The sequence below is a fragment of the Vanessa cardui genome, chromosome 27 (genome assembly GCF_905220365.1).
Source record: "Vanessa cardui chromosome 27, ilVanCard2.1, whole genome shotgun sequence".
Classification (NCBI taxonomy): domain Eukaryota; kingdom Metazoa; phylum Arthropoda; class Insecta; order Lepidoptera; family Nymphalidae; genus Vanessa; species Vanessa cardui.
Genome location: NC_061149.1, coordinates 5643170 through 5669926, shown reverse-complemented (window position 1 = coordinate 5669926; position 26757 = coordinate 5643170). Strand labels below are relative to the sequence as shown.

Genomic DNA, 26757 nt, shown 5'->3' with positions numbered 1-26757 from the left:
TTACTTAATTCAATATGCGTTGCAAGGTCTTGATTCGTAAAACTAAATCTAATACGATTGATGTTGATGGTACAACGCGACCGTCAGCAAAATAATACTACATGATTTTCGAAATGGTAAGAAATACGAGATAAAAATAAAAATTTTGATATATACGTTATTCAATGAAATCAATAAACGAACAAATTCACGTATAAATTTTGTATAAATAAAAAATAATTAACATCACAATAAATGTAGTCAGTGTAATTAAAAGTAGTATAAAAATAACGTTATAAAATGTTTATTGATAATAATAAATGTCTGATTGTGTGGGATGTTTTAAGTGTAAGGAAATGACTGCGTCTTGTAAAGGAAATGCCAAAAGCAGTCGGTGTGTGATTTGTTTCAGTAAAATTTGTACAAAATTTGATCGAGAGTGTCGGTAAATCTATGAAAAAACCTAAAAAATATCATTTTCTTTATATTAATTTGAAAAATATTATACATATATATTCAATATTTGCCTAATCGAAAATCGTTAAAAAAACTATATACATGTCAAAGAATAATTTTCCTACGGCGGCCATTTTGAATTTCGATTTGTTTTGTTTTGATTTCCCTCTGATCTGATTGGTCGATAGCACCAGATGACGCACTTAGTAACCAATGAGAGTTCTTCATTCAATTACATTATATAGTCTAATAGGCGGTTATCAAGAATATAATTATTTATAAAAAAGCCGTTATATTGTTCATATCACACTATTATATATAAAGCTAGCTTACAGTACAGATTCTACTGATAAGAACACGCAAGAAAATCAGTAGATAGTCGTTTTCCACATATTTAGATGCTAATTTGATTCAAATTTTGTTCCAAGATTTAAGTCAGGCATGCAGGTTATGTGTGCGGTCATTTCAACTTTATACATGAAAATATTTTCGATCTTCGATTGATCAATCGTTGTAATACTTTTGTTTCACAATTTTCCTGTCAAATAAACAAATACTAATGAAACGAATAAACATAAATAAATTAAAAATAAATGTAACCTAAAGCGGTTTTTTCAAGAGAATTTGCTCGGACATTTTCATGGAGCTTTATTTTTTTTTATTTACAAATTCTCTTGAAACGGACAAATAAGATTGTAATGTATTTAATGGAATAAATATTTGATTTTAGTGAGTATCGTTTGTTAAGGCTGAACATATCGTGACGGTTTGGAGACATGGTTGTTATTATTTTGTATAATGAATTTTGTTTTACGAGAAATTTCAACTGTTTTCAAGTTAAATTTAAATATAGAACAAGATTTTACTCGCAAGTAATATGCGCCCAAAATTAAAAGACGGATTTTTTTAAAGCCACACTTAGCGCACACGATATTTTAAATTCCATGTATAATATCGTATGGCAAAAGATGTCAACTCTATAAATGACAAATCACAAGGCTGAGAATATGCTCCCAAAATTAAAAGACAGTTTTTTTTAAAGCCGCAATTAGCGCAAACGACATTTTAAATTCCACGTATAATATTGTATGGCAAAAGGAGTCAACTCTATAAATGAAAAATCACAAGGCTGAGAATATGCTCCCAAAATTGAAAGATAGATTGTTTTAAAGCAACACATAAATCAAATGACGATTTAAATTCCACGTATAATATTGTATGGCAAAACGAGTCAATTTTATAAAGCATAGTTAAAACGCAATTCTTAATTCAAATCTTTGTATGCTTGAATTATAACGTCGAATGAGGTAATTGGATGATTTACGGAAGGGGGGAGGGTTATATAATATTAACGTAAAATAAACTTTATTCCAATGTAATAGAGTCTCATTCTCAAGTATATATTATAGTTGAAATTTTTCGTAAAATATTCATGTATGTTTAGAAGTAGATAAATTAAAGTAGTGAAGCCATATCTGTTATAAGTGATATTCATATAGACTGCTTTTATTTACTAGATACTGAAAAGACATTATTTCCATACGAATCAACTGCCATGGAATTTATCTGGTCTGGTAAATATCTATTCAAATTTAGTGTTGTCATTACAAAAAAATAATACCTAAATGGGGTAAAAAGTATCAACTCAAAATTTAAATTAAATATGAATTGTTCTATATTTTTTGTTGTATTTACAATTTGAGAGAATAATATCAGGTACATTTGAAAATGATATAAGACTACTCTTCCACCAGCCCAGATAATTTTATGGCGCCTTAGTTATTTTGCCATATTTTTTTTTATTTCGATTGGTGGATTTTGGCGCAAGATTCGATCTCAGGAAGACAAAATTTGACATTTAATGTAGTCATCGAAATATAACTTGCCATTCACAATACTCAGATTAATTTCATTGAAACGCCATCTTTCACCGTCGTATTATAGCATAAGTTTCTGATTTATTAAAAAAAAAACATATGCATTATTAAAAGATATCACAAATAGGGTTGTCAATGTAAGTTTTTTACGTTGCGTCGAGTGGTTATGTAAGTTTGAAAAAACAAGGAAGAATTTTAAAAATATTAATTAAAATCTTTGTCGGTGTCAACCCTATATTTCATAACATATTCTTCCTAGTCAATTTCTTTTTGTACTTTGTTAAATGAATTTGAGAAATTAGATAAAATAAATATTATTTGTAATGTCAATTTTCTATATTGTATCGGATTAGTATTTCCGGTTCAATTCTAAAAAACATATTTATGAAATTGTTATTAAAAATATAACGCTTACTGCGTTTTGAAAATAGAACGTGAAAAGGCGCGAAATTACAATTGTCATTTTTTTATTTTTTTTTATTTTATGCCTACGGTATTGATTATACATTTTTGAAACGCAGTTTTAAAAAAAGTTATTAACATATTAAATTAGTGGATAGAAGTATATTTACACGCATTTTATTTTAACGATTTTTTTTATTGATTAAACTGTAATGATATGGAAATGATTATTAATATACGCATATATTAATTAAAATTTTTGTCGAAATTTTTATTTATTATGCCAGTCATTTCGATTCTAAAATCAAATTATGACGTTTACTATAACGAACAATGGATGAGAAGACTTATAGCGCTTCAAACGAGATGGATTTGTTTAAAAAAATACATAATAGTTTATTAATATATGATAATAAATATGTAAGCCTCATTTGTGTGGTTTCATATTTATGTTACAATATAACAGCAAACATCTTGATTGAATTTAAATTACAGCAAAAACTTATTGGTATATCAACCAATCGCGTGCTTGAATCGATGTAACGCCATTCTGATCTGCCAATCGCGAGCGTTTTATTTTAATTTGACAATTGCTGTTGACAAACAAATTTCTTTCATACGAGTATATTTTATAAGAATAAATGTATACCTATATATACTACCTATGTATGTATACCAACGGTTCGGAGAATGTTTTTGGTCAAAAGTATTAAAATAAATTGATTATAATTAAAAATAATAAATTAAATGTTCTAATTCGCCATTTCTTTTATACATAAAATTTAACTAATGTGTATAAATACTATCTGTATGGTACACAGCCTTTTAAGGTTATAAAGTTAAATTCCCCTAATTTTAATTAACTAATACATAGATGATACAAATAATCAAGATGTTTGCCAGTTACTGTTATACTGTATTGTACTGGGATTTTTTTTAATTTAAATTAAGGCGAGATTTGGCGGCAGATTTTAAAATGTATAAAAAAATATATCGAAATTTATTTTAATTCTAAGTTAGGTGTATAATTGATTGATTATTATTTATATCATTTTACATATCGTTTAGTGTTTATTTACTTGAACTTTATTTAGTTTTTTTTTAATAAGTTGTGATGTTAAGGTTGAAACCCTTTAATCATTAACATCAAAATGTTATGATAGAAAAAAGATTTGTCTCACTTGAGCGATAAATAGCGAAACGACTACTGTTAAACTTTGATCATAGAATTATAAATAATAAACAGTGGTCACTTTTTTTCTATTAGTCGCAAAGTGTGTTCAGACCTTTATATTTCTTTTATATAATCTGTTATAAACAAATACTTATATACCTAATCTAGTTGAACAATAGCTTTTTAAAAATTCTTAATATTTTATATGAATATTTCAAGGCTTCATTTTATGTTGAGTAATGATTTTTTTTTGGTATCGAAAATGTATCTTATGTATTAGAGAATAAGATTCAATTTACAATGAACGTCAAAACAATAAACTTTAGAAACTATTGATGTGTCATTATTTCCTTATAATACAGAAGCAGATACAAATTAGAGTATTGCGTTACAGAACTGCCTCACTGACAGACAGACTGACTTGTTGAAGACTCGCCTGTAATGTAATAATAATAATCATTTACCTGAGATGGCTTAGTAGTTATAACATGCACATTGTAACAGATGACTGTGGTTTTTTTTATTCTATTTAATGTACTACATCCACAGGCTCGCAGATGCCCGTGCCTTTTTATACATTTTATATTAAATTACATTTTGGCGTTTTCTATTTTATACTAAACATCAGCAGATCTTCGCTGGAAATCATTTTTGTAGATGGATGTGGTATCAAACCCAGGCAAGCACCACTGAATTTTATTAGTGAGGAAACCTGCATGTGTCTCATATCAAAGAAATTTTGCCACATGGGAATCCACCAAAACGCATCGGAGCAGCGTGGTCGTAAAGGCAGAAGGTGGCGCGGCTAACAATGAATGTAATTTATACCTGAAGTCGAGAGAGGTAATGTAATGTAATGTCGTAAGGCTATAATGTAGCAACTCATCGACACGCCAAAATAAGTCTTACCGCCTTGAAATAAAGTTTGAAATTAAGTGGGTTTTATATATGTAACATGGTTCAAAATTTATTCATACTAGTTTTGGACGTGCTGCGGGTTGCGTACTAAATGGATAGAAAGTGTATCGATTGATACAACTCCTTACTTCGACATTTTAACATATTTTATTCCTGTAAGTTTTTTTTTCTCCCATATATATAACCACAAACATGATCAAAATTAAGACTTCATAAATAGTTCAGATAGACTCAAATTTTTTTTTTAAATATATATTCCAAGTGCTGGCTGATAGACAAATATTAGTACTGTGAGGAATTTTAATGATTCCTCATATCACAAACGCGCCACCAACCTTGGAAACGAAGTTATGTTCCTTGTGCCTGCAGTTGCACTCGCTCACTAGTACACAACACTACTAAGTATTTAAGATATTTAATGGTAAAATGACCTTAAAAAAAAATTCTTAATAAATATTTCATCTATTTATTTACATGGATTTCACATTTATAATCTATAATATGTATATATATTGTCTTCTTCGCTCGCATTTTGCGGACTGATTATGTGTAGTGTCGAGATGGCCCAGTGGTTAGAACGCGTACCTCTTAACCGATGATTGCGGGTTCAAATCCAGGCAAGCACCGCTGATTCATGTGCTTAATTTGTCTTTATAATTCATCTCGTGCTCAGCGGTGAAGGAAAACATCGTGAGGAAACCTGCATGTGACAAATTTCATAGAAATTCTGTCACATGTGTATTCCACCAACCCGCATTAGAACAGCGTGGTGGAATATTTTCCAAACCTTCTCCTCAAAGGGAGAGGAGGCCTTTAGCCCAACAGTGGGAATTTACAGGCTGTCGTTGTATGTGAAGTGTAATCAGAATTTAATGTCTTCACAATGAAATTTATGTAACCGTGAGATTACCAACATCGTTACAATATAGCGAAAAATAGTGCATTAAATTGCATTCATTTCACGGTTCACATTATTGAGACAGTTTACAATCTCACGAGATAGATTGTAATCTAAATATGTTTGTGACATATACAAATATAATATTCCTATAAGTCATATATATATAGAGTGTAAACTCGTTATAACGAAACTCAAGGGACTGAGCATTTTTTGTCGTTATAGAGTCCAAAATAAAACAAAATCGAATCGAAATCCAAATAGAAAAAATTACTTATAAATTATTGTTACACATATAGTCCGCTAACTTTGTGTGACGTTTTGTGCTATGCCAGTACTTTTTATGTATTATTTTATGTATTCTATTCATATCTAATGTATGTGGTGGAATCGTCTTGATTAAACAACAAAAAAATTCTACAAACTTAGTAACAATTGGTGGTGATTCGGTTTCGTCCACTTGATCATCTTAATTAAAAAGATACTGATAGTTTTAGCAGCGAAAATTCTCGCTCTATGCTTCGATGATTAGATATGATTGGGTGATAGTAAATAGTTACTGTCTAAAATTATGAACACATTTCTTCGTAATAGAGAATGGCTGTATCGCTATAAAGAGTGTATACGTTATAAAGAGTTTACACTGTATATATATACTGATATAGGGGGCAGATTTATTGGAAGGCAGCAAACTCTCCAATATAGTAGTAGAACAGCTCCCCCCAACAGACACCCCCAACTACAAGTAAAATATTTTCAAACAGCTGTTAACATTGCTGTTATTTACAAATAAATTATATAAAATTAAGTTCATAAATATACATAACTTATTTACATTATATGATGTGTTTTTTTATCTAATTAATGTGTCAGCTTAATTCCTATAGACTATTTTAACTACATTTTTACATACAAGACTTTTACATTTTTTAATTACAAGAAGACAAAAACCTTTTAGACAACATTTGACGGATTTCAGTACTTAAGTGCAGTGTTGTGTTATGTATAAATATATATTAATCAAGAACTGTTAGTATTACACATCTGGGTTTAACTTCTTTCCTTCTTGAATTGAAATAGACTGTAGAAGGGATAGTATTGTAGTGTCTGTCGATGGTGTTGTTGATGATGATGACGGGGATTATGATGATGATTATGTTGATAATGATGGTGATTATGATGATGATGAGGATGGTGATGATGATGAGGATTATGTTGATAATAATGTTGTTGATGAGGATTATGATGATGATTATGTTGATAATGATGTTGTTGATGATGATGATCAGATATTGAATCTGTCTTTATTATACAAAAGAGAGCAATCCGGTTTATTTATAATCTCTCTTCGGGATGTTTTTAACAAAGTGGGAATACTCACTGTTGCCGCAATATATTTACAACAATATTATGTATATTCACAGTAACATTGATCACTTTGATAAAATCATTGTATGTGCACTAGGAGTAAGTTTCCGACTCGGCAAAGTCAATAAATCCTTCTTGGAGCAAGGTTTCTGTAATAAAATTCCGTAGACATTTTTAACTTTGCCGTTTAGTAAATTCAAATCGTTTGTAAAAAATACATTGGTAGAAAAAGCATATTATTCGATACAAGATTTTATAGATGATAAATAAGCGCGGTTTGTATTTTTTAAATGTTAAAAAAGAGTAACTACTGAGTTTCTTGCCGGTTCTTCTATCTACTTTCCGAACCGGTGGTAGCTTCACTTAATTGTAAAATGACGATTCAAAAGTGCTTATAAAAGCCTACTTGAATAAAATTTATTTTGATTTTGATTTGATGATGATGACGATGGTGATGATGATGAGGATTATGATAATGATTATGTTGATAATGATGATGATGATGACGATGGTTTTGTTGATGATGGTTTATTTCTATAAATATATAGATCACCACTTTTAGATCGTAGCATATATAGTAGCCCAGATCCTCTTGGCAGACACTGTTTGTATTTTCTTTACCAGATCAGTATAAATTAATATTTAATACTAATAGTAACTTTAAATTAAATTTTTAAACAAACATCACTTCTTGTGGCTGTAATTGATGAGTCCTTTCGTGCTTGAATATTCTGGAAAAAAAAAAAACATTAAATTTTTAATACCATAACCTGGGCTAAATAAGCTGAAGTCTCTTTTCTTTGCTTCTCTTATTAAGTAGATTACCTCTCAATTATGAGCACATATGTATAAGTTCTTATCGCCATTAAAAGGGAACCATTATTGAGACGCAAATTGACTGCACCACCACATTTTACTTGCTAATATCTTGTAACAGTGGCCATTATCGCCCTTACAAATTGGCACTGCAGAAATATATCCCCATGGCAAACCACACTTACAAGAGCTGAGATGTCCCAGTGATTAGAATTACAGGACCACTAAATATTCATGTGTTTAAATTGTGTCAATTCATCTCATGCTCGGCGGTAAAGGAAAACATTGTGAGGAAACCTGCATGTGTCTAATTTCATTGCCACATGTGCATTTCACCAATCGCATTGGAACAGAGTGGTGGAATATGATCCAAACCCTCTCCTTAGTGGGTGAGGAGGTCTTAGCCCAGCAGTGGGATATTAACAGGCTGTTACTGTACCACACATAAATAACAAGTACTACTCACACAAGTCGATCCCGATCTTCTTTAACTTCAAACTCCAAGAGAGCATTGTTCAGCGCCTCCAATAACTCCTCTCTTTCTTCACATCGTGCCGTCTCTTTCTTTAAACATATTTCGAAAAATAACCTTATAGCATCAACTTCCTCGTTATCGAACGGCCCTAATAACCTATATTCTGTATAATTCGTGTTTTCCGCGAATTCCTTGAAATAATCCACCAATTTACGGAGTATGCATCTCGGGGTATCTGTTTCAGATTTTGTTTGTTCATTTGATATTATTTCGTCGTTTTTAACTTCGAGGGCTTTCACTTGCTTTGTGAATTGTTCGATGTCAGATTCCTTTTTTGGTACTTTAACGTATTTCTTTTTGCTTTTCTCATCGACTATCACGTCTTTCAGATCGTCCGGTACTATGAGGTAAATATGCGCAGGCGCATCTTTAAATACACATAATTGTCTGAAATAAAATACAATATATTAAAATCTAAGTATTGTTATTAATTATATTATACAAAGTAATGAATGTTAAGACGTTTCCGAGGACAGGAGAAAAGTAAGAACATGTATATAAACAAATTTGACCTTGAAATGAATTGACATAATTGGTCGAGATCTAGATAATCTATGGTCTTCATCTTAGTGCCAATACTTGTTGACTTCCAAGCAGGACATATTATATACATATGTAATTGTGTTCAGCTAACATAACTTATTTTAAATATTTGAAAGAGTATCTACTGAGTACCTTGGCGGTTCTACTATTTAAACTTATCTAACTTAGATTATTCGGTCAAATTCCTCTACCTTATCCCAAACTGGTAGATAGACTTCACAAATGTATCATACTAACAAAAATAAATCAGCTCACCGATTGGGTGCCTTCCCGGCGCTCTTAGTGACCAACAGATACATATTATGCCTTATAATATCGCCGGCTATTGCCGTATCGATGGGGTTATCATACGCCAATTCCTCCACATCTTCACACTTTCGTAATTCCTGAACGATATTATGCACTCGTTTCCTTTCACACCTCCATAACGCGACGTCGAATAATAGATCAACTTCTAGATCGTTCTTAATAAATTCCAATATGTGTAGGAGTACATTCGTTCGGAAATAGTTATTGAATTCCAAATCGTCATCTCGTTCTTCAACCTGTTCTGGTACCGTAACGTGACCGAGGCCAAATGATTTTGTCGCCTGGGAATTATTTTCAAATGAGTTCCTTATCTTATTGCTTTTGATCGGTAATATTTTTTTTTTTTTTATGTTATAGGTTGGCGGTCGAGCATATGGGCCACCTGATGGAAAGTGGTCACCATCACCCATAGACAATGACACTGTAAGATATATTACCTTACATCGTCAATGGGCCACCAATCTTGGGAACTAAGATGTTATGTCCCTTGTGCCTGTAGTTACACTGGCTCACTCACCCTTAAAACCGGAACACAACAATATTGAGTACTGTTATTTGGCGGTAGAATAACTGATGAGTGGGTGGTACCTACCCAGACGGGCTTGCACAAAGCCCTACCACCAAGTAATAACTCGTTATCTAGATTTAAAGCTAGAGTGAAGTTATGGGGGCAAAACCCAGGTAAGGCCGATGCAACAATATGGACAATTTTTCCACTGGTGACAGGAGGGCTGGTTCGTTTTTTACCCAGAGGATCGGAATTGCGATTCGACGGGGAAATTCTGCTAGCATTCTTGCCACCATTGTACGCGGTCAAGGTTTATATAGTAACTAGTTTTAGTTCATATTTGTATATATGTTAGCATTTGTTATTAATTCTTATTTCTGACGGAAAATTATTCGTAACAGTCCCAAGTTTAGAAGTTTGAAGTGTGTACGTAGTTTACACACTTGCCTCAAAAGTAACGAAATGTTTTATTAAGACACGGCATACATAAAAAAGAAAAATAATAACATGTAAATCCATTGATATTGCATCTGAACTCCGATCGTGTCGGGTTTGCCCTCCCATCGGATCAACATGGTAGTAAGTGCACCTGTGTTTCCCCGTTCACTTGTGCACTTTAATATGTCCTGTGTTATCTGATCTCCCTTGAGATTAGTCGGTTAGAAAAACATCATCATTATAGATGTCCATCTACATAACCAAATATGAAATTTAACATCTATAATGATTATGAAATTATGAACTTGTCTATTTATTTGTATATTTTAAACTTATTTCAGATATTGTTTCAGAAAATAAATTAATTCAGTTATTGCTAATCATTTTATCAGCATTTCACCCTTGATTTCTACATACACTAGCTATTTGTATAATTAGTCAAAATAAATAACTATCTCATCTAAATATTGTATGCAAATATACATAATATTATTAAGAAAGTAAAAACTCACATAGGTTGCCTTTGGTATTATTGGTTCCAACATTCCTGCTCCATCTTTACCGAGGCCTCCACCTTTCCATCCCATTTTCTCCAACATACTGACAAAGGATATAAGATGAAAATAAACATAACAATCTGTATATTTCTAATTGGTGGGTTCAAATCTTCCTTTAAGAGGAAAAGGCTTGGAGCTTTCACTTCACTGCTCCAATATGAGTTGGTGGATAAATGTTTCTGTTATTTAGGAATATTTCAGTTTTGGACAGTCAAGAATATTCTGTATTAATTGCCAAGCACAAGTAAAGTGGTTGTCTATTTATATGCAATATTTGATTAAGATTCACATTTATCTTGTTCAAATCAAAGTATTTGTTATTCAAGTTGATAAAATCACTTTTGAATCATTAGTTATAGTGTTGAATTATCATCACTAAAGTTATCATCGCTTTTGAAAGTTGATTCTACTGAACAATAATTCAGTTGAACTACATATAAAAATAACATACTATACATATCCAAAAATATACATTTAATGATGGTAAGTGTGCCTTTCAGAGTTCCTTTATTACTTTAGCAATGTGATATATATATTTTAACTTTTTAACATCTGCATAATATATAAAATAAAATAATAATAATTATATTCATACCTTTTACCCTTGCTTATTTCGGCTGGTTTCGCGAGCATTTTATTTAATTTCTTTTCAAATTCATTCTTCCTTTTATCATTCTTTTTTCTTGACTTTCCTTTCTCCAGCACTTCTGAAGGGAGTTGCATTTCTTCTTTTCTCCAATACTTCATATCATTTTTTAAATTACTCAATTTATAACTGAGAAATCTGAAAATTTATTAACCAGTTAATTTTTTATTTTTAACGAAAATAATAATCAACATACTAATATTTGTTTAATAAGTACTTATTATGATGTATATATGATTGTACTTCTGGATTTCTATACAGATCTTCCCTTTTTATCGTCCTTATTTCATTGTTGTCTTCCGGCGTAATATTTACTGCGACATTTTTATTACCTTGACTTTCTTTGACCACGCAAGATGACAGTGGGATTGGATCATTATAATATTGGGAGTAATCAAAATTCTGACCATAGTTGAATGGTTCAGGGTCATAATAGCGTATTTGAAAGCCATCTATTTGATTACGTGATTTCCACTTTTGATTTTTACGATGTTTCGGCATTGTGTTGAAAATGACTAAAGATTAATTTAAAAAAAAAGCAAAAGCACTGATTTTTTTAAGTTCGTACTTATTATAAATTGATGTCCTCAAGATTTTGTACTCTAAGGTCAGACAAATAAATATATACAATAACTGAATTTGATGCTTTTAAATTTAATCTTATTTATTTGTTAAACAAAATAAATTTTCACTTTTTATCCGAGGACAAACAGAAATGTCTCTTAGAAGAAGTACATAAGAATACGAAGAAATACATAAGAAAACACCAAATGTTCAATTTGTTATTTAATAATATAAACATCAATGACAACAATCTGACTATTTTGACAGAATTATCCTTTATCAAGAAGTAGGTACCAAAGAGAATCGAAATTCAAAGCACTGCGTTTAGTATTTCAATTCAGGTCATGACACAATTTACAGAATCAATAAATCTGAAATATCTTAGTGCTTTTATAATCAAACTTTATATCTCAAAAAAAAATATATTAATTGGTTATAACAAATTTTATTTCTGCAATTTTATTCTTACGATTATTATTGTTTAATTTAACCAATTATTTATTTTGATCTGCATATTAGAATCCCGTCCGTAAATTGCCTAATTAAAAAAAAAAAAAAACATTTAAAAAAAATGTTTTGTTTTGTAATTTCCGTTTTTTACTTGTTATACCCTTAAACTTTTAATAAAGCCACTTTCAAATTGCTTTCAAAAACTGAAATCTATAAGTCGCGTCAGACACAGTTTTTGAGACCTCTGTGACCATCTTCTTCATTCTAGAGATAGGGAAAGTCTACTATTTACAAGCTTTTATCGTTAATTTTTATTTGAAGGTCATACAAGAGTATATTGAGTGAGAGCTAACAGAGTCTGTTTTGTGTCAATTTTATACAATCAAATGTGTAAATCTGAAATGTCTAGCAAAATCTTTAAAATAAAACAGAATGAACACTCATTCATAAAATTAAAGAACTTCAACAACATAAAACGATAGACAACAATTAACTCCAAGGCGCGTTATTTATTTCGTACACCTAAAACGACTTGAAAATAATATAAAAATAGAAAAGTTCTATCCGATTTAGATAAGAATACAATTGTTGCTGAAATCTATAAGTCGCGTCAGACACAGTTTTTGAGACCTCTGTGACCATCTTCTTCATTCTAGAGATAGGGAAAGTCTACTATTTACAAGCTTTTATCGTTAATTTTTATTTGAAGGTCATACAAGAGTATATTGAGTGAGAGCTAACAGAGTCTGTTTTGTGTCAATTTTATACAATCAAATGTGTAAATCTGAAATGTCTAGCAAAATCTTTAAAATAAAACAGAATGAACACTCATTCATAAAATTAAAGAACTTCAACAACATAAAACGATAGACAACAATTAACTCCAAGGCGCGTTATTTATTTCGTACACCTAAAACGACTTGAAAATAATATAAAAATAGAAAAGTTCTATCCGATTTAGATAAGAATACAATTGTTGCTGAAAATATCCACGATATTTTAGCCAAAACTTCGATTCAAATTTTAACCAAAAACCAATGACATTATTACAAAAATTCTATTTCGAACAATACGTTACCTACGCCCCAAATTATAAAATGTCAGTTTCGTAAATAAATTAATTGGTGATTTGTAATTTGCCTGAGTTGTCGAATGATGTAGATCAACTAAGTCTAGGTCAAACATATCTTTATGGGATATCTTATGCTGTATCAATCGGTTCCTGGTCTCTTGAGCTGGCAAACCGACATGAAAAGTGGTACTATCGAGATGACTCTCTACAGCTAAATATTTACTTACTGTTCCGAGTACTATTAATTCTTCAAAACTTTGCTGTAAATACGTTAAAGTATAAGCAATATTTGGTAAGAAGCAAGTTAATTAATTTAAGCAAATTGATTCAGATAATCAAGCGAAAGATATTCTTTAAGGAAATCTTGAGGATCTGTTTGGATACACGTATCTAGAAAACCTATCTACTAATCAGTATACTTATTGTTTGATGATAGAGTCTGGAGACCAAATTCAGCATAATAACAAAGAATAAGAAATAGCTGAACGCTGTGAAAACTAAGCATCATCATCATTGGCCTTTTCATATATTACAGATGATTTAAGACAGTGTTTGATTATTATGGACAATTTGGTTGGTGGCTATGCAGACCGATTCTGGAACGGCAAGACCGGCCGCATCTGGAACAGGCGTATAACGCGACGGATGCGCCTGCTGGCATGTTATCGCTGTCCGGCTGTTTGGCTCTTTTGGTGGCGAGTTTTTCAAACCACACTGTTTCGTGTAGCTGGACCCCTTGTGCAATCCGAAGCTTCCATCGATCCCTGTCTTCCGCGAGTTTCTCCCATTCCCTATGCTCGATACCAAAGGAAGTGAGATCTCGCTTGATACAATCTTTAAAACGTAGCAACGGACTTATCGTTAAACTACCAAAAAATATTGTATCTGCTAGACATGACGCTGATATTATTTTGTACAGCGGTGCTGTAGCATCATTATCAGTGGTTACAGCACACCCGGTTCTTATTCATAGACATATTTGTAATGATTAATGATCTTCAAATAAAAATTAACGATAAAAGCTTGTAAATAGTAGACTTTCCCTATCTCTAGAATGATTAGTGTGTTTTTTAAGAAACCGAAAGCACGAAGGACTTGATGCACATCCCGTAGCCCGAAGTTCACTGAATTTTGAAATTTATCAATGAACAACGTGACTTGCGGTTACAATTATAAGATTCATGTTTGCCAATATATCAGGAACGCAGCAAATTCACATGATGGGAATGGTACCCGGGGAATGGGGATAGGGAGAATACCTACAGCCCTGCTAGCATCCCCTCCTGCGACAGATTACTAAAACGCAACTATACTAAAATTATAAATGTAACAACTCACACTCGTTGTCTGTTGCTCTTTTACTGCTGTTGTTATGGACGTGAAAGTGAGCCGAATTTTATGAAATTTGTTATGAATCGAGTTTGAATTAAAAGAAACAACAAACAACAACAGCCTGTAAATTCCCACTGCTGGGTTAAATGGCTCTCCCTTAGAGGAGAAGGTTTGGAACATGTGGAATACACATGTGGCAGAATTTCTATGAAATTTATCACATGCAGGTTTCCTCACGATGTTTTCCTTCACCGCCGAGCACGAGATGAATTATAAAGACAAATTAAGCACATGAATCAGCGGTGCTTGCCTGGGTTTGAACCCGCAACCATCGGTTAAGATGTACGTTCTAACCACTGGGCCATCTCGACTCAAAAAGAAACGACATGGGCTTTTTTATGTCTAACGATGGCAACATCAGATCTAACGATAAATTCGATTATTATGTTTGTATAATATATTTGGTATGTAAGTAAAAACTAAGGAAATTTTTTCACAACTCTAATTATACGAAATTAAATAAAAAAATAAACATATTGCCAACATTTTATTACACTACAAATTATTTAAATTGCTAACACGAATAAAAAGTAAAACAGCAGATGTATGAAACATTTAAATACCTTAAAAAAATCTTTTATTTCTTGATTATATGATTTGAAACAAGAAAAATAAAAGAACTTAAAAACTTTTTGGATGTTATTTTACTTTTTTTTTTGTAATAGAGCGAAAAACTTCGCTTTTTCTAGTATGCTGTCTCACTGGCGTGACTAAAATGCTGCAATTATTCGGTCATCCAGTACAGACGGGAACCGAAGCGCGCGGGTTTCCTCTCAGCGTCTTCAGGCAGAGTTGGGGTTGCGTCTGGATAGACTGCCTTTTCTTCAACTGCTGGTTTAGGTCTGCAAAAACATTTACATTAAGAGATGTGTATTTTTTTCATACAAAGACAAATCTGTTCTATAGCCTCATTTTATATTCAAATATAGAATATAAAAAAAAAATCAATTGGTAAGGTAATTATGTCCACTACCCACATGTACACCAACACAAAATTAATTAATCAAATTATGATAAAATAACACAAATATTAACCAAAAATAATATCATCATAATTTGAGACTTGTGAAGAATGTCCATTGAGCCATTTTTTAGCAAATTCCCCTCTGAATATTCACCTATAAAACATTTCTCACATTGCAAATACTGAGCTAACTATAGGATGCAATACTTTTTCTATCTATATTTAAAAAAAAACATATGAATATCATTTGTGAAAATAATAAACCTTACCTTTTAGTGTCGTGAACTCTCGCCTCACAGAAGTAGCCGAATGGAGGACGTTCCAGATTTAAATTTTCAAGCATACATTTATCAAATACACCCTGAGTCTTACGGCAGCTGTAAATTGTTTTTTTTTTTTATTAATAAAAAACACAGGATAGCAAAGGAATTTATAGTGTTAAATTTAAACTTGGATTTAGCACTGATAAGTATAAAATGTAATAAATTAAATTTGTGCATAACACAAAATTTTTCAAAATGTCCTTTACCGTACAGGCTATCCAACTGTGGAATGCTTTGCCCATTAACATTAAGCAAGCGCAAACGCTATTGTCTTTTAAGAGGTTGGTAAAAGAGCACTATCTGGCTATGGAAACTTAGTCACTATATGGTCTTGTATAGTTTTTATGTTTTGTTTGTTAATTTTATTTTGTTTCTCCTTTTTTTTTACTTACTGTGACTTATTTAAATTTTTGTGTTTACATAATTAAATTTGAGACGACTTATATATTATATATTTAATATATTCATTTATATTTATATGTGTAATTGTTCATTTATTTTATTAGTATATATATTTATGTATATATGTATGTATGTTTATTTATATATGTATTATTGTATATATAAGGCACCACCTACCTTTTCGCTGCACAATTTCCCTAAATCAAAGGTTGTCTGGCAGAAATCGCTACTTAGCGATAAGACCGCCTTTTTGTACATTTTAATTTATTATTTTTTTGTTCCATGTAAAGTTTATTGTTTGTGGTGTACAATAAAGTATATTCTATCTATCTATCTATCTATAAATTAAATTTAGCCAAATTTTTTACAGAATCTTACTAATAAAATTTCATTGTAATCTACTAAGCAATAACAAAGTTTTTTAATGTAATTTTGAAAGTGATCCATAGATGTTTAAGACAAGAATTTACATTCTCATTACATTAGTAAATTGAAATACACAATTTCTTACTGGTTCTTTTCAGTAGTGCCTACTTTCCAAACCAGATGTAACTATAAATTTCATTTAACACTACTTGAATACAGAATATTCTGATCTATGATTTAATTTAAAACTACTTTGTTTCAGTTGTCTGCTCAAACTTAAAAAATATATTTATATACTCACTGTTGTAAGCCAAAGTCTCCAGAGCTCTTGTCAAGGCAATTAGCATATTGATTAAATTCAGCTACACAAGCCTTTTTCACCTTCCGGAAGAAATCCAACGTACAAGCTGTGACGACTTTACCTTCATTGATACACTTACGGGGATCTTGTTCTTCGATACGGCAGAGCATAAATTCCTAAAAGAAATGTTTTAGATATCATAGTACTCACTCATCACATATAAAAATCCATCATATCTGATCTACAATCTCAACAACTACTAAATAAATTTTTAAACTCTTTTCACTAATGGATGTAGTAAGGTAGGTTTATATGTGTAATTTTTCAATATTTAGTCGATTAAATATATATAATCAATTTTAAGATTTGCCCGAAATATAATAGTGATTGTTGAAGTAGACAGAAATAAAAATGCTAACCAATGCAAAATTTATACATGGTAAAAATGTTTTCTGTAGGTTTATATTCTTCTAGTGCGACACAGTGAGAGGAAGCTAGAATTATAAAAATAGTTTAATACTTGATTTTGTTTGAAATTGATCATTTGGTTCATAATAAACTATAATTTAAAAAAAATATATTGTTGTATATGAAATAGTTTAATACAAGGTAGTGCCTGTAATTTTAATATTAAAATTATACAAATTACGAAAAGAAAGACAAATTAAATTAAAATAAGTTGTTTTTTATTTTTAAAAGCTATTATTTCGTTAGCAATCATTATTGATATCAAAACATAACCTACTTTGGATCTGATTATGCAATCAATTAAATATTAAATATACTGTAACCGCAAGTTCGTGAAGCAAAGACATTTAATAATTAATTATAAAACAGCAGTTTCACTTACATTATTCGCTTTTTCACAATATTTTCCCAAATGGAACGAGCCAGCTCTCAAAGTAGCCGTTGATAAATTAACTTCCTCCACGGTCAGTTCCGACTCTTCCGGCAAAACAACATCGTTCGTCAACACCATTTTGTCCTTTATCAATTACACTACGAATTTATCTTTTTAAATATATTAAACTATTAAAATTTCTTCCACGAAACCATGGAAGAAAATAGAGATTGTAAGGAAAGTAAAAATGGTACGTATGTAAATATTGATAAAGAGAGACAGTTGCAAACAACAGCTATAGAAATAGAAAGAGACAAAGGCAAATTTTGCGACTTTCGAATATGGCCAGGTAATACAACTAAGTTGACATTGACTTTTTAGCAAATATTCCGTTTTATGCAATTATAATGTCTAAAGAAATATGAACTTATTATTGAATTTATTAATTATGAAATAAAAGAAGCAAAGTTGCATGCATTATTTATTCTCAAAGTTTATATAGTTAACAGTGACTAGAAAAAAAAAAACAAATATATCATTCCATCGTTTTCCTGCCCGGATTGTGTTGAAATTTTTCAATGATTTCCATAATAATCTTCTTGCTCAGCTGTCAGTTTAGAAATATTTTCATCTGAAAGTTATTAATTAATACAATATTAAAATAAGAACACTTCCATTCATTGATAAGTGTAACAATATTTTATACTTATCCACACGAAACAGAAAAATCTGTTTCTTCTGTTTCATGTTTATCAAATATTTAATATTTACCTTCATAAAATTCTGAGTTTTCGGATGGAACTTGATATAATTTCGGAATATCAAAACGATTTGCCTAAAAAAGAAACAATTTAAAAAAAATATATACTAATTCATATTTTAAAAGAGTTTCACATAATATCTTACCGAATCATAATTTCTACGACCCATTCGTGGAATATTTTTACTGGGAATAGTTTTAATAACGTATCCCATCATACTTTGATCAAATGGACCATCAGCTTCATTGCTTCTTCCTACCCTCGGTACGTTGTTAGGCTTTATAAAAGAACTTTCAACTAAAACGTAAACTAGGCAGAGTGCAGCTAGGGTAAACGTCAATTTTGACACCATTTTAAAAAAAAATTACCAATCGTGGCGCGAAAATTCGTTAGCTTCACACTGTGAGTTAGTAGCGTATAGTTATTTTGCAAATCTATAGACCTTATATACTAAAAAGTTTCGATCTATCCCTCATCATAATAAGATAGCATCATTAACCCGTATGGTGTAGTTTTAAGAATACTAATTGATCAAAGATGTATATCTGTCGACATGTGGGCAGAGATTAAAATCTTCGTAACTATATTCATCCAACTATTTTCCATGCCTGCTAAACGAAATTTATTTAAACAGAGAAATGGTTATTTAAAAATATTCTTTCTAGATATGGTTATAAAATGTTTCGTAAGTCGATTGTACTATGCGAATAAGAAATAAATAAATGAAAAGCCGTATTTTTTATGACATTATTTTTGTCTGTTTATTATCTAATAAATCAACATTTATTCGATAATATCTAGACGCGGTAGCGTGTCAAGCCAACTACTAGTAAGAGAACTGGCGAGCAGCACCGTGTGTAATTTTACACGAACCATTTGGAGCCACTTTTAACCCCCTTATAACTAAAAAACTATTTGACATAAACGTATTAAATTTGGCTCATATATTTAGATTTGCAAAATACATATGTACTCCATATTTCATAAACATATCTCCATAACTTGGCTAAAGGCTGACTTGGCTATTCTCATATACGAATTATATTATAGCCTTCGAGGTTCTAATTCCGTAACTTGTCGGTTCTCATTTTATTATTTAGAAAATTTGGCTTGCCGGTAGCAAGCTAAACTAGCCATCGAAAATAATAATTCGTATATGAGGACTAGCCAAGTCAGCCTTTAGACTACAATATATTACCCAAGTTATGGAAATAAATTATATTTTCAGTACTCATAAATATGTTCAGGACTGGCCATTCTACTTGGCACCCATTTAGTTCTCACTTCTTTTGTCGTTGAAGTCAACAACCAAGGCCTATACATTTTTATTGTACTTGGCTCTCATTTTACACTTATGTTTTTGATGGGATTGTAAATAAATACAGTCATACGAAACGTATAGGCGTTATGTAAAGTAAAGCCATCATTCGCTATTTAAACCACAATTTTCTATCTATTTGTATCTTAATCACAAAGTATAAACATCACATAGATGTTATATGTATATTGGCTGAGTAGAAATACCAGTCTCTCATTTTAAGCAGATCCGACCATATTCTATTGTGTATTAAAACATCGAAACACTACTTGGTTTTACAATAATTATGGAAGTCTGGAAAATTGACCATAAACATTATTGGTTGAAAATTTGAGAAATACCAACTTCATCAATAGTTACTAAACAAGAGAACTAATTGTTCACAAACGTGAAAATATTTTAATTATCTATGTTATTATCAAAAAAATTGCATCAAGCTCAAATTGGCTAATTGAGAGTTACTAAAAACAATTTTTAATTTTCACAATATAATCACAGACCATAATTAGGAAAATTAAAAAAAATCGCCATTTTGTTTATTATAGTTTTATGTAACGACTGCAAAAAAAAAATTGAATGGAAAAAAAATCACTTATGTCATTTACATATTTGAAGGCAAAGGTCTAAAATATTAGGTAAAAAATAAAATAAATAAAACACAATTAAGAAATAGTGTATATTTAAAATATATTATCTTTTCTGGCCAAGTGAAATCGGTAAAAAAACTTGATATTTCGGGGTGTTCCCTCCCTTCGCTATCACAGCTCGAACGATCGAAAACGGGTCCAATTTCTTCTTCACAACTAAAAATCTGTGAAAATAAAAATATTTCATTTAAGAACTGGTTATATATTTTTAGTTTATTATTTTTACCATAGCTAATCTATTTAATTTTAAAAATAGTATGGAGGCAATCTGTGCACCAGTTTAGAGGACACCATTACTAATAATTACACCTTACATTGTCAATGATCCAGTAACATTAGGAAATAAGATGTTATCATCTCAATAAATAATATATTTGGCGGTGGAGTTTGATGGCATATGGGCAAATGGGACTCCTGATAGTTAATGGTACCTAATACTCATAGTTATTAGGTTCATATGAAATTTCAACCATTTCTTATCAACGACCTTGGATTTGGAGATATCATATCCCTTGTGCCTTTTGTTACAATGATTTACTTTCTTCAAACCGGAACACAAATATACTAATTATTGATACTTCGCACTAGAATATATGAGTGGTTGGTACCTACCCAGAAGAGAACAGTTCTACCAGCAAGTTTTCTCACTACGCTGCCTTAATTACTATAGGAACAAATAATATGTATGCTGATAAACTTTCCTCTTTGTAAAAGTCAGGACAATTTCCTCTTCTATTAAAGGGGATTTGAAGTTTATCAGACATACAATCAAAGAGGCAGACAGACTCACAGACCCCAGCAAAAAGGCTTACATGTTACAATAACAACAACAACAGCCTGTAAATTCCCACTGCTGGGCTAAAGGCCTCCTCTCCCTTTGAGGAGAAGGTTTGGAACATATTCCACCACGCTGTTCCAGTTGTGGGTTGGTGGAATACACATGTGGCAGCGGTGCTTGCCTGGGTTTGAACCCGCAATCATCGGTTAAGATGCACGCGTTCTAACCACTGGGCCATCTTAACTCTCATACATGTTAAGTGCTTCCTTAAATATAACATTTACCTTTCAGCATCACCCCCATAACTCTTGGAAGCCAATCCAATCCGTTGCGCGGTCTGATGAAGGACAGCACGTTCCTCTTTACTGAACTCGTTGCTGAAAACCAGGTCCACGTCGATGGCGTCCGAGGCTATGAACCTCGTCATCAGCTGCTGACCGGCACGTCTCAGCTGGCGAATGTCCACGTTACAGCCGAGACCGGCGCGGTTTACCTGAAATAATATATATAATGAAGGATAATTTTTACATGATCAAAATCATTCAAGTAGGCTTTTACAAGCACTTTTGAATCGTCATTTTACAATTAAGTGAAGCTACCAGCTCGGAAAGTAGACTCTACCGAGAAGAACCGGCAAGAAAATCAGTAGTTACTCTTATTTAACATTTAAAAACTACAAAGTCATGTTAATTAAATACAATTATTTAAATAAGAGAAAGAGAGGTACGTAATGATTTCTGGCAGTACTGTCGCTTAAAAAAACTTCTTCCCAAACAAATTGTATTGAATTGTTTACAGTGGAAAAATGACAAAGATAATACCATTTGCAAATGAGGTTTGATCGGCTCTTCTATCCCTTGGGAATCCGCCCCCAGCCCTCCACCCTTCCAACCCATCAGCTTCATCATCCTGAAAACAAGATGCATTATATAAATATACATGACAGCATAATAGCTTTAGAGGTTATTTCTTCCAAAGTAGAATAGTGGCTCCAAGTTTTCTGACGACGAAAAACAGGGATCGAACACTAAAAATACTCGAAATGTTATATTTAAAACTAGCAACCCACCCCGACTTGGCTCAGGTGCAATACTGATACTAAATTTACTACAGAATTTGTTTATCCATGACATCACATTGCAAACTTCTAAAATTATCTGTGTTTTTTTAGTATATTGTTCATGTATTATATACAAAAACCTTCCTCTCGAATTACTCTATCTATTAAAAAAAAACGCATCAAAATCCGTTGCGTAGTTTTAAACATTTAAGCATACAAAGGGACATAGGGACAGAAAATGCGACTTTGTTTTATACTATGTAAAGATGTATCTGAGTAGTCACTCACTAATCCAATAGTACTATTGAAAATGACCACGACCCATGTTCCAGAAATATGTAACAGAAGTCTGGAGTCCAATACAAAGGAGGTATTTTGAGATTTCAGCAAAAAGGTTTTAGTCAAAAATAATAATGTATACTTACTTGACAGCAACACTTGTTTCGACTGGTTTCCCAAATTCCGTCACTTTGCTAACGTCGCCGACCGACACTCGGTCCCCTTGCGCTAGCCACAGCTCCTTAATGATAACGCTTACCATTTGTTCCCGTAATCTCTGAAAATAATAAGTTTTAACATACTATCTATGTATACAACAACAACAACAACAGCCTGTAAATTCCCACTGCTGGGCTAAAGGCCTCCTCTCCCTTTGAGGAGAAGGTTTTTGGAACATATTCCACCACGCTGTTCCAACGCGGGTTGGTGGAATACACATGTGGCAGAATTTCTATTAAATTTGTCACATGCAGGTTTCCTCACGATGTTTTCCTTCACCGCTGAGCACGAGATTAATTATAAAGACAAATTAAGCACATGACATCAGCGGTGCTTGCCTGGTTTTGAACTTGCAATCATCGGTTAAGATGCACGCGTTCTAACCACTGGGCCATCTCGACTCTATGTATATCGATTATGAGGTTCATAATGCAATTATGTACAGGGAGGTACATTAATTTAGAATACATATATTTTTATAGCAAAAAAAAAAAAAAACTATCCTTCAAATATCAACACTTAGTTATACGGCATATTAATTTAAAGGGTCAATGACCCATTGACATAAAATTCTAGCTTACTAAGTACGGCAACATTACCGATGCAATGAATGGTTAATATTTCTTACAGCACCAATCTAGTCTAGGTTGGTGACCACAGAAAACAACAATACTAAGCATTAATAGGCTATTTGACAATGCCAAAATTAAATTGTGAATTATTGTAATCCGTGTATATTATGAGTGTAAAAATGGTTATTTACTAACGACAGTTGAAAATAATACTTAATTTATTCAAAAATCCATAAATAAAAATGCTAATTTTTAAATGTTTGTCATGTGATACAAAACGCTCCTGATTGGCCGGGCTTATGATGAAGTCACATTCTTGTAAACTTTGCTTTTCTACTATATGTACCACAGATTAAAATACAGAAAAGTGAAGTCACCGACCCCATTGCAGCGCCATATTGTTCAAGTAGCGTTTTTGCGCGCTATTTAAATATGGAATTTTTAATGTGATATTTTTCGTAAATATGTACTACAAATTAAAACACAACATTTACTGGGTTCCTTAACTTCTACTAAATAATATAAAATGGATTTTAAAAACCAGTCAAATAGCCTATTGTTCATAGAAAATGTTGAGTGCATATAACAGACAAGATTGTACAAATCCTTATGTTTTAACAATAAAAATAAAATGTATAGTATATAATTCACATACATACATTCCATGCCATCGTTTCAACAACACTCTTTGCCTCAAGTTTCAATCCAGTCGCTTGAGCAACTAGAATCCCTTTTATAAAAAGAGAGAAACAGTTGTCCTTATATGTTGTAATTATCGGCAAGTGACAAGCTTGGCAGCTGGCTGAAATGTTAAAAAAATTATGTATATATATATATATATATATATATATATATTATACATAACAAGGAGTTGTTGCCTGAGGCTTCACTAGTGTTTTAGAGGATAGTTGTCATGTGTTAGGTTAGGTTAGGTTAGGTTAGGTTAGGCAAAAAAGTAGCCTATGCCCTTTCTTGAAGTTTTAAATTTGCTTAATACCAAATTAATTCAAATTCAGTTCAGAGGTTTGTTAGTGAAAGAGCGACAGACAGACAGAGTTACTTTCACATTTATAATATTTAGCATAGATAATAAATAACTATACTAATACTTTAAATGCGAGAGTAACTTTGTCTAAACAGTGTGCAGTTTATATTCACTGACTTTCATACTTATTGTACTTTTGTTGCCTAACTGATAAAACTACTTATAAAAATTTACACAAAAGATTATATTCCATGGAGGTTTTAGTACATAAAACTGGCAATGGTTTCCAGCATATTAAGTATACATTTTTATACCTCGACTATTTATTTTCAAGGTACTCGCTATAGGTAATTGTATATAAAGATATATAAATCAAAAGTTGTTTGAAGTATATTTTACAGCTGAGCTATTATCACATTGTATAGAAAAAATCAATCTTAAGTTTTTTATCCTTACTCCTTATTCAATTAGAATATTTAAAATTTATTTACTTATATAGTTAACCAATACTAAAATTATAAATACGAAAGTTACTCTGTATGTTAGTTAGTTCTTGACATTAAAACATCTGAACTAATTAAAACAAAATTTTGAAGGGAGATAGTTTGAATCCTGAGATAACATTGTCTGTTTTTTTATTTCGAGAACGTAAACTGTTTGTGTGCTATAGGTAAGGTAAATTTCGCATGGGTAAAATTGCAGTTTCAGCTAGTATAAAATAAAAACTTACATTGAATATTACTTAGTTTACTAGCCCATGGCCTTATCAAAAGTACCATTTTACCAAATTCTGTATCGAACATTCTATCTGAAAATCTACTAACATTCAAACATTTTAATGCTAACATTTCATTCATATAGTCATTTGAATAATCAGGTTTTCTATCTGTTTTAGTTTCATCAACAGTTGGTACATCATTATCATTATATTCAGGTGTATTTTCATTATCGTTATTTATACTTTTAGTTATTACTTCTTCTGTGTTCTGTACAGGATCAGCGTCATCCTTTGATTGAGGCACAAAGAGGATTTTCATATTTTTACTATTTGGACCATCTTTAATGACACCACCTTCTCGTTTCACACCTCTTGCTCTATCTTCTGCTGCGTCAGATGCTGATACAAATGTTCTTTGTAATTTGGTTTTTTTTGACTTCCTATACTGTTGTGTGACCTAAAATTTTTAATTATAGGTATTTGTGAATATTATTTTAACGTTAGAATACTTTAAAATAATATAAAAAGAAGTTACGTATTTAGGTTATACTAACATCGTAAGACATTCTAGCAACTTCCTTCATTACTTCCGTAGGGTATCTGCATCCCATAAATTCTATGTTTGCAAATACTTGAGCCAAACAAACCAATCTCTCTTCGGGATAATCGTTTTTCCATCTTTCCATGAAAGCTTTTCTTAACAGCCAGTGTTCTTCGCTTTCATGTTCTTCCTTGTATTTATCCACTTCCCAACTCACGTCGAAAGACATTTTTAATTTATTTTTATTTAAATTAACTGTTGATCCATTTACATTTAGACAAAAATGAAGAAATCAAAATAACAATGGAATGATTATTGTTTATTATTCAATGTGACAGAAACATTCTGTACTGCCATTTAAGAATTTAAGATAGAATAGAAATTGTGCTATTACAATTTTTAAATCTCCGTTTTTCTCCAATTTTTTACAGACTTTTCGCAGACACACAAATTTTTATCGGAATTTAAAGTCCCAATTGGTACATTTTGAACATTCCAAAGAAATCTGAAATAAATTTGAAATAATACGATATGTCGGTCATTTCAAGTCATTTTGAAGTTTGACCAGAGATCACTAAATTTTCATGGAGTTCATTCTGTTCAGAAATTTTCAGTAACAGCCTGGAGTCTGGATTTTGCCAATATTAAGTTTAGTGTGATTAAACGTAATCCAGTATAACACTATTTTATTCTGTAATTAGAACACGAATAAGATAAAGGTAGGATAAATCCGGACTATATTAACTATAGAATGTGGCAACAGAATATTAATATATATAT

The 26757-nt window shown here is 31.4% G+C and overlaps 4 protein-coding genes across 5 annotated transcripts; all 4 read right to left on the bottom strand.

Moving 5' to 3' along the window:
- Positions 1-7631: 7631 nt before the first annotated feature.
- On the bottom strand, positions 7632-12028 carry LOC124541236. 2 transcript variants are annotated; one of them, XM_047119117.1, is made up of 6 exons: positions 11642-12028; positions 11374-11553; positions 10734-10821; positions 9222-9556; positions 8355-8810; positions 7632-7803 (listed from the first exon to the last, which is right to left on the bottom strand). In XM_047119117.1, exons 1-6 carry the CDS (start codon positions 11923-11925, stop codon positions 7746-7748), a joined length of 1401 nt encoding a protein of 466 aa, XP_046975073.1. In that variant the 5' UTR covers positions 11926-12028; the 3' UTR covers positions 7632-7745. The 2 variants fall into 2 exon arrangements, with proteins under 2 accessions (XP_046975073.1, XP_046975072.1); XM_047119116.1 differs by having other exon boundaries at positions 7634-7803; positions 11374-11562; positions 11642-12013.
- A 3347-nt stretch (positions 12029-15375) lies between these two features.
- Positions 15376-18408, bottom strand: LOC124541235 (NADH dehydrogenase [ubiquinone] 1 alpha subcomplex subunit 8). The gene is made up of 4 exons (XM_047119115.1): positions 18109-18408; positions 17259-17434; positions 16136-16243; positions 15376-15744 (listed from the first exon to the last, which is right to left on the bottom strand). The coding sequence occupies exons 1-4, from the start codon at positions 18235-18237 to the stop codon at positions 15627-15629; spliced, it is 531 nt and encodes a 176-aa protein (XP_046975071.1). The 5' UTR covers positions 18238-18408; the 3' UTR covers positions 15376-15626.
- Positions 18409-18653: 245 nt separating this feature from the next.
- Positions 18654-19410, bottom strand: LOC124541233. Its single transcript, XM_047119113.1, has 3 exons — positions 19006-19410; positions 18871-18934; positions 18654-18730 (listed from the first exon to the last, which is right to left on the bottom strand). The coding sequence occupies exons 1-3, from the start codon at positions 19210-19212 to the stop codon at positions 18675-18677; spliced, it is 327 nt and encodes a 108-aa protein (XP_046975069.1). The 5' UTR covers positions 19213-19410; the 3' UTR covers positions 18654-18674.
- Positions 19411-20848: 1438 nt separating this feature from the next.
- Positions 20849-26694, bottom strand: LOC124541066. Its single transcript, XM_047118882.1, has 7 exons — positions 25991-26694; positions 25449-25893; positions 24393-24535; positions 23089-23219; positions 22425-22512; positions 21888-22096; positions 20849-20989 (listed from the first exon to the last, which is right to left on the bottom strand). Exons 1-7 carry the CDS (start codon positions 26204-26206, stop codon positions 20869-20871), a joined length of 1353 nt encoding a protein of 450 aa, XP_046974838.1. The 5' UTR covers positions 26207-26694; the 3' UTR covers positions 20849-20868.
- Positions 26695-26757: the final 63 nt, after the last annotated feature.